At 41.6% G+C, this 9,114-nt stretch overlaps 1 protein-coding gene across 1 annotated transcript; it reads left to right on the forward strand.

Annotated features, from left to right (window-relative positions):
* Window positions 1–2,123: 2,123 nt before the first annotated feature.
* LOC117549812 (xin actin-binding repeat-containing protein 1-like) lies at window positions 2,124–8,971 on the forward strand. The gene is given in 6 exon segments (XM_034221899.1): window positions 2,124–2,257; window positions 3,410–3,546; window positions 3,890–3,937; window positions 4,281–4,854; window positions 4,857–8,643; window positions 8,645–8,971. Coding segments are annotated over 5 exon segments (4,578 nt in total). The 5' UTR covers window positions 2,124–2,257; window positions 3,410–3,483; the 3' UTR covers window positions 8,751–8,971.
* Window positions 8,972–9,114: the final 143 nt, after the last annotated feature.

The following is a 9,114-nucleotide window of genomic DNA, read 5'->3' on the forward strand; positions in this document are numbered from 1 at the left end:
AGTACATAACGTTTAAAAAAGAAATAAACACACAGATAGAGAACTATAAAAAATATAGTAAAATATAAAAGTATTTACATAGAAATGGAATAAAATATGGAACACAAATCAGCAGTAATAAAAAAAAAAGATATTGTTGTACATTGTGTGCATTAAAGTCTATGATGTGGCTGAGGTAAAGTGTCAGTGGGGGGGGGGGGCCATCATGACACCCCTTAAGAAAAATAATTGTCACACAGAGAGACTGCTTATTTGCAATGAGAGTTAATTTGTCTGTCTCTAGGTGGTGAATCGGACCCGGGCGGAGAGGAGGAAAACAATCGGGGGGATAGATTTTGAGAGAATTGCAGCTTCTCAGGATGGTGAGTACCAGACAACGTTCAATAGAGTGTGCTGTCAGATGAACCTGAGCATCGTTTACTTCAGCGTACTGCACAGGAAAGCATTTTAAAGGTCACTGAATCTAATTAAATCTAACTTTTTATGGTTTGGCTGAAAAACACAGCAAAAACTACTTTATAAAAGCCCAGATATAAAGACCATATAAACACAAAGACCAGTTGATAAGAAGAGGTTGTAAGGAAACTGGCATCACTCCCTTAAGCTTACCTTCAGATACAAATGAATAATTAACCAGGGTTCTTACGGTCATTAAAAACCTGGAAAAGTCATGGAAATTCAAAATGCAAATTCCAAGCTCTGGAAAAGTTATGGAAAACAATATTTTCCCCAAAGTTTTGGCAAAGTCATGGAAATGTAACTAAAGTTGCATCGAATATAATTTATATTTTATCTAATCGCCAAAATAGTAATACTATAATGATAATAAATACTGTATCGTATAGTAATGAAACGTAAAATGGCTTTTAACTGTCGAGGTGTTTTGCTGGTGAGAGATTTGAGTTGCTTTAGCGTGTAGACGCTAGTAAGCCTATTTGATTTGTTTTAGATAGGCACAACATGTTTCAGACCTTATTCCCCTGTTCCATGTGGTACCGCTGAGAAACAGTCATTTTTGTGGTCATGAAAAATGAGGTAAAGGTCATGGAGAAGTCATTGGTGAAAAAGTGTATGAACCCTGATTAACCAACACTTATTTATGTAGCTGCTTTTTGAGAAAAATCATGTTTAATTGACACCAACGAACACATATAGCTCTTCATTTAGCATCCAAGGAAATGGAAAAAGTGAATTTCTGACCCTTCAAATAAAGAAGTACCTAAAGATGTTTAGTTTTCAATATGTACACAACAACAGAAGAGCATAGGCGGATTTTGCGGGGGGGCAGGGGGGGCCCCCCCTAGTGGCTGAAATATATTACAGCATTACTACGTCGAAAACTGTTCCAATACAAATATTTCGTATATCAATATTTTAATAAGGTAGGACACTAGTTAATAATATTGTAGAGTGTTCAAGTAACCAAGGGATATAGTAGTTATCAAATAAGTATAAGATGTGCACAGTTATGTAATGCACTGTTGTTGGGGGGAGAGACCGCCCCTTCCATATGAGTGTGTGTGTACGGCGGGCATGAGGCGTGCATGACGGGACGAGTTGTGTTCGTATGTGGAAAAGTCATACTCAGTGCGGTGAGCGCTGGCTTTATTGCTACTGTATCCGTAGCATCCCATGCGATAGTTATGACTGTCTACTGACGTCAGTAAAAAAGGTTTGCCCCCCCAAGCGCAAATGTCAAACTCCGCCTATGCAGAATAGCCTAATTCAGCGTCATGCAAAGTCAGACTGAAGCACGCATCAGTCACTCCTCGCAGTGTTTTCTCTCAGTGATTGTGATGTTATGTTAAATGTCTGTTGTTTGTTTTTCATGCATTGTGTCTGGATATTTGTCTATGTTGATGTTACACATGGAGCTGCTGTGATGCAAGTCACATTTCAGACTTGATCTATGCAACTGAAAGATTCCCTGGAAAGCCGCCTTCGCCCTTCGAGGCCCGTGACTCAGGTCGAGGCTGTGGGAATGAAAGGAAGGTGAAACTGAGAGGGAGAGAAGTGCAGGAAGCAGTGATTGACTCAACCTGGTGTGGGCACAGCAGACCACTTCACTACAGGACAGAAATAGACAGCAAGTCATGAATAAGTGACGGAGGGTGAAGGGTCAGCTGTTACTGGGAGGAGAGAGGGAGACACTGAGAGTTAGAAGACACACAGCGAGAGGAAATCAGACCTCATAGATTCACAAAGACTGAAAGGGAATAAGACGACAGGCAGGACAAAACAGGACTGTTCGTTTTCTGTGAGTACGGATTTGATTTGTGATTAAATGTGGAAACAACGTGCGTCAATGTGTGTTGGAGGGGTCTTGGTATCAGGATTGATGTCAGAGATTTACAGGAAGAAGCTATATCAAGGATGTGTTAAGTTGCTGACATTTCTTGGAAGTATGGGCATTTTTTTCTTCGGTAATCAACATTTAATTTATCGTTTTTCTGAACATTTTAGTTTGAGGCTTTAAGAAGTACAATTTCAAAAAGTTGCAGGGTCATTTCTCCACTGTAAATGACATCTATGGTAAAGACTATAGAAGAATCTCTGTGTTTGATGTGTAGAAATAATCCCACTAGCATGTAATATGTCCTTTTAGAGGCTCTTGAAATAAACATACTCCTTTAAAACCCTTAAAAAAACGTATTTATATATATTAAAAACGTTAAATCGTAGAACATAAAGGTGTTTAGACTTTAATATTGCTAGAAGTTTACCTAAATGTTGTCTTTATTCTAATTTTACAGCGTTTTTGCTTTATTCATGTGTTCCTGATTGATTGCTATTTATGGATTTACGATCTTAACTTCGACACAATTTTTCACTTTGACTATTTAATGCTGAGTCATGTGTAGCTGTAGTGACTCGCCTGTCTGTGTAACCCTCAGTATTTGTGTCAGTGGAGTCAGGTATCTGTCCTTCTCCACCACCAGTGGGACATTTATAGCTCCAACACATGGCAGCTGTTCAATATCAGCTTTAAATGTTATAACTAGTCACCTTTAAAAAATACTATCAATAACACACAGTTAGCTGACATGGATGTATGTCATCTGTGTGTGTTTTTAAAATGAGTAACTTGTTTAATTTCTGTTTCAATGTCAGAAAAAGTCACATGATGTTGTGACCCTCTCTGGAAATACTTTGACACAGCTGCCTCCTAAAAAGCTCAAATTAACCAGTAAACAAAGTGAGACAAACTCCTTTAACCTAAATACCACGTAAAGATTTTGACGGCACATCTGTAAAAAGCAAATACTTATTGAACCTTTGATAAGATTGTGGAAAAACAAGATGTTCCCTATTTCACATTGTACTCTGGCTGATTGAAATACTACTACATGTGCAATGGCAAGACAAGAAATCGTAATGATAGTTAAAGGTTGATCTGATGTCTCTGCAGATGAAAAGAGGAGGTCCATTGCAGATTTCAGAGACAGCTCTGTAATCCAAAGCAAGTGTGTCTCGGTCAAAGCCATGTCCGCCCTCTACCTGTCGAAGGTGGTACCTCAGGATTCAACACGCAGCCTTTCAAAACCGGTAAACATCCGCCTACTCCTTGTCTTTTCACTTGTCTTTGAGCTTAAGCTAAATGTTTAAGAGCATTAACAAGCATGCAAAGGAGAAGTTACATTTTAACATTTTGAATTATAGGTTCCAGAAAAGATCTTTTTGTTTCATGATAACCCATTAACTTAACTTGCAGAGAGCGCACCTCCCTCAGCAGATCTGTCTGTACACACTGCAGTTTGTTATCTTTTACAGGTGTCATATACCACACTAAACGGTGTCACGCTAAAATATGTCATACAATGATTACTGATCTGTAAACAAATCTTATGTAAAGGTTACCTGACTTGAACTTATTACTGTTTCCTTCAAGGAGCAGGATAAGTCATCTCAGTCTGGGAAAAGAGTCCAGCGAACCAAGGTAAGCTGGAATTTGACCGGACATTTTGCATAATGGTGTGTAATGGATTTTCATTGTTGCAAAAACACATTAAAGCTTTTCCCGAGATATGAATATTCCCGTAAAAATAAATATTGGATGTCATAAACTCAACATTATTGTATTAATCATGTGGTTGCATTTGCTGGTTGCTCTGGAGTTCGGCTAACCCACTGACACCTGGCATGTGGAAAGCATATCAACTGGCATGAGTGAGGTACCATTGAATGCATGTCTGCACACCCTGGAGCTTCATTTTTTTACTGGATGGCTCATATCTGTTACAAAGGACTCAATGATGAGACCTTTACTCTGTTCTTCTAAGATGTCCGAAGACTCCGAACAAAGCAAAGATGACATCCCTTCGCTTCCTTCAGCGAGACATCAGCAAGGACCAGAAGACGTCTCTGGGGCCAAGTTAACACAGTCCATGTCATTGCAACTCTCTAAAGAAAAGCTACACCAACAGCGGGCGAAATGCGAGCTGAAAAGGCTCCTGAAGCACACTCACCCCGAGCTGAAGACGCTGGATGGAGTGGTGGACGAGGAGCTTGCTGAGGTTTTGAGTTTAGAGACAGATGGTGAAACGGGATACGAGGGAGAGGTCCTGTCAAGATGCTTGATATTTGAGAACTGCGCCCTTACCAACAAAGTATCTCCTTACATCCCCAAGAAGTACGTAGCAGAGGGAACAGTGGAACGAGGCGATGTCAGTAAATCATCAGCTGTGTTTCAGGAGCATGAAGACAGGTCTTGTACTGACAAAACAATCAGACCTAGTCATGATCCAAACAGAGAGTGTGAGGAGGACATGGTAAGAATAGATGTTCAGGCTACCAGGAGGAGATTTGAGAGTCAGTCTGTGAACACATCTGCACCATTTCCCAAAATAACTGCCAAGGAAAAGTTTCTGGAGATAAGAAAGGGGCAGTCCAAAAACAGGAGTTTAACATGCGTAGACAAGATAATCTACACACCACAAGTCTTGATGTGATAACTCAACCTAAAAAACAAGGTCCTTGTGATCCTATCATTGGCCAAAGCATTGACCATGTGGTTTCCACTGGTGAAACACCCTTTGGTGATGAGACTAGAAGCATCCCTGGTCCAGAGAAAATCATCAAAACCAGTGCGGCTCTTTCCCAAAACAACCCATTCATCCCAACAAACATAGAAAGAGAACATTCATTTCTGCGTTCATCACAAAACCAAAGCCCAGCACGGGACGGTGGGGAAATTCAGGACCAGGTGAAAGCTAATGTCAAAAACAGAGCTCACCTGTTTGAATCAATGCCATTTGACCAAATCAGGAATCAAAACAAGGATGACATTGAGTGGCAGGTTGAGAACATCAAGGAAACCCTGAATTCCCTTTATCAAGTTAATGCCATACATTCAGATGGCTCAATCATTGAGGTCAATGAGACGATGATAGCTAAAAAGGCCAGATTCACTCTATCAGAAGATGGGCCTGAGATCAAATACGACGAGGTGGCTGAAGGTGGTGCGCAAAACTTCATACTCCAGTTGCTACCACGGTCAAACTTAAAGCCTCATATCACTTATCTGAAGGAGGGTAGGGAAGGAAAGATCGAGGCCACTTTGGTGAAGATACCAGTGCAGCATCATCACTTCAGTACCAACCAAGACACAGAGTTTAAAACCGCCAACATGGCTCAGCTTGTCGAGGATATTCTCAATCAAGATAACTCTCTGCGGAAAGGAGTGATAATCCAGGAGGATACAGACGGAGGGGCTAAAGTCATAGTCTACTCCCTCTACTATTATTTGGATGTGGACGACTTGAAGAGTTACAGTCCTCCAAAAGGTGCAAAGCATTGTGAACCAGAGCAGGAAAGAGGAGATGTGAGAAAAAACGACAATCAAGAACTAAAAAAAGGTTTTGTTGCATCAACCAAGAGCTGCCTTCTAGAAACTCCCAAAGACCAAGGATCAGTGCGGCCTGAATTCACAGTAAAAGGGAACGTTAAACTGTTCAAGAGTTGTATTGAAAAGGGTGATTTGGAGTATTTGAAAACTCTTCAGGCGGAGCCAACCGAGCAAGAACAAGAACTCCCTCCAAGTCAAAATGTGGCTGAACAAGGAATGGATCTGCATCATGAACAGAGAGGTGATGAAGCAGAGGAGAGTGCTTCAGAATGGGTCCCAGTGGATATAAAGAGGCTTAAAAACATCTTCTCTGGAGATCAAAGACCAATCCAGCCCAAACCAAATGCATGGGAAAATCGTGCCCCCGTTTCTTGTGCAGTCACAGGTCTTGGAAAGAGCCAGTCCTCTACAGAGATGGATGTCAAAACACCTGAGGTATGTAACTCTACAGTTGCACCAAAGGGATCAAACCTACATTTTGGCATTCAGGACGATGGTCAGGTCCACCAGGCTGAATTAGTCGAGGTGGTAGATAACAACGAGGAGATTTCTGAGCTCCAAACTGCAATGCAAAGCCTCCATCAGGCCACAATCGAGGCCAAATCTTTGCATCACTCAGCACTCTCAAAACAGAGACTTCACTATCAAGAACCCATCTCAATTAAAGCAGGTGATGGAGAATTACCTCACACAAAGACATGCCATAAAGATAGTCATTCTGAAGAAGAAACTACTGAGACATGCCGCAAAATGGGTCAAGAAGCAGAAGTCTTCCAGAAACAACACTTGCAAGCTGCTGAACATATTCCAGAAACAATCGAGGCTCAGCAGGAGGAAGAGGAAGTTGTTTTTCACGGTAAACGTCAAGCTGCTTTGGACTCCCTGCAGAAATCCAACATCAATGTCAGCAGGGGAGATTTCAGAGACGCCATGATATACAGAAATGTGTCCAAACCTCAAAGATCACAACATTTGAATACAGCGTCTGTTCAAATCCCCACTAAGGAGGAGCTTTGCCCCGTGACTGACCCTGATCCAACTCAAGCACCAGTGAGACAAGAGCTCTCTAAAGAACAGGGGACATCTACACATGCAGAGCCCAAAGATAAACCAGATACAAGGGATGTCTCAGAGAAAAGCATTACAATACTTGTGGCTCCAAAACCAGCCATCCCACCCAAACCTGAGCATTTGAAAGTGAAACAAGGAGAGATTCAGTCAACTGATACAAAGAATCCTGAGGCAACCCAAACTATTACTGTAAAAGTAGAAGAAACAGTTCCTCAACCATTGCCCAAAACACTGGTGTCATGTAAGGATGAACAAAAGCAAGGTCTGTTCAAAGCTGACGTTTGTGCAGAGTCGGGTTCAGTGAATCCTGAAAGCAAAAAGCCTTTTGATGAAGCCATACCAATGTCTGAGGAAAGTGAAGTGAGGCATCAAGTTCAAGGTTCAGTCGTTATCTTGGAAACTGAGAATGACATTAGGCGACAACAGGAGATAAACGTCACAGACGAAGAGAAGAGCCCCAAGGATTCCCCAATCAAAGAGAATATGAATGAAACAGATGAAAGCCATGTAGATTTTAAGGAAGCATGTAAGAAATTTGAAGGTGAGAAGGCAGCTTCAGGGAAGAAGGCTCCGATAAAGCCAAAAAGAAATGCCCAGGTGGACAACAAAAAACAAAAACAACAGTCTGGCAATAACACCTCAATTCTTGCACATGTTGCTGAGGAACCAACTGTACCTGGTTCGTCCTGCAGTGAGCCAAACACCTGCGAACAAACCGCTGACAGCAAGAAGGAGAAAGTAAAGAAAGAAGATGTTAAAGTCGAGATGAGGGAGAAGAAAGGAAGAACTGAGACAGAGGTCGAACGTCGACAGCGTCTGTCAGTCCACATGGATGTGATCATGACGGAGAATATGACCGCAGCCATGGATATCTTTGACAACTTGCGAAAGCAGGAGGAACTGCAGAGCATTCTCAGTCGAGTCGAAGAAATTGAACAGGACACAAGCGAGGTAGATGTAAGTTGTTTAAGGAAAGTGTTCGAGGACGTACCAGAGTGGGTCGTCATCCCCGGCAAAAAGAAACAAAAGAAAAAGAGAAAAGGAAACAAAGAAGGAAAGCTGCCATTAACGAAAAACAACACCGAAAGCAAGTCTTCAATGTCACATGTGTTTGGAAATCTTGAACGAGCCAGTGAGGAGATCACAACTCTTAAAGAACATACTTTAGCAAGACTTGTGGAAATAGAGGAAAGGATTAAGAAGGCTCTTTATTCTGTCTCTACTTTGAAATCCGACGCAGATATCGCTGGTTTATCGCGCCTGTTCAAAGAGTCATTAGCGGTAGATCAAGGGCCCCCATCGTCTGGTGGTATTAGCAAAATTAGCATCGAGTCAAGCAGAACAAAACCACTGCAGACACAGGTTAGCACGGTAGCACAAGGACACTCAGATCTGCTAGTTAGTCAGGGTGAAGGAGCGTCTGCAAAACTTCAAGCAAGTCCTCCATCTTCTCCTGCCTTCATCTCTATCCAATCAGCTGCTAAAAAGACAGAGAACACAGAGTTGCTTGAGACCACGATCTGCCCGAAATGTCAGAACAGTCCAAAGACAGAGGAGAGATTCAGGTCGACTAAAACCGTGACGTGCAACAGCCCCGCTCAAAACAGGAAGCAGGACCCCAGAAAAGGAGGTAAAAAACAATCGTCAAGCAACCCTAAACGAGAGACGAGTGTCCTCGAGGTGCAGACTGACCATGAGGGGAAAAGTATCGTGGGCTCGAAGACCGTCAAACAACTATGAGAGGACTGAACCATTTGGAAATTGGGTTTTAATGTCCCACTGTTGTCACTGGTTAGCTAGGAACAATATCCACAGGAAGTACCCAGAGGTTTAGATGCCGATCGATTAAAGACTTTAAATAATGTGTTGAAAGAGAAGTTTGTTACCCATTGAATGCGTTTCCTCATACGTTTTCTGACAAAGTTGTTGTGTACATTTTATTTGTGAAGATATGTTTCTAAATACTTTCTATTGATGGTTGAGATTGGTCTCTTGTCATCTTAAAACTGTTTTTGATTTGCATTTGAAATTAAAGACGTGTCATTGGTTTTCATTCATGCTTTGTGTTTTTTTGATTACCTATTATAAGTATTTTTGTTTTTAACAAAGCTCATTTCTTTCATCAGTTTCAACCGGCTTGTCGAGAGACGTGTTCAGCCTGTTCGAAGCCGGTTTATCCGATGGAGAAAATTACCGCA

This window comes from Gymnodraco acuticeps, unplaced genomic scaffold, assembly GCF_902827175.1.
Source record: "Gymnodraco acuticeps unplaced genomic scaffold, fGymAcu1.1, whole genome shotgun sequence".
In the NCBI taxonomy this organism is placed as follows: domain Eukaryota; kingdom Metazoa; phylum Chordata; class Actinopteri; order Perciformes; family Bathydraconidae; genus Gymnodraco; species Gymnodraco acuticeps.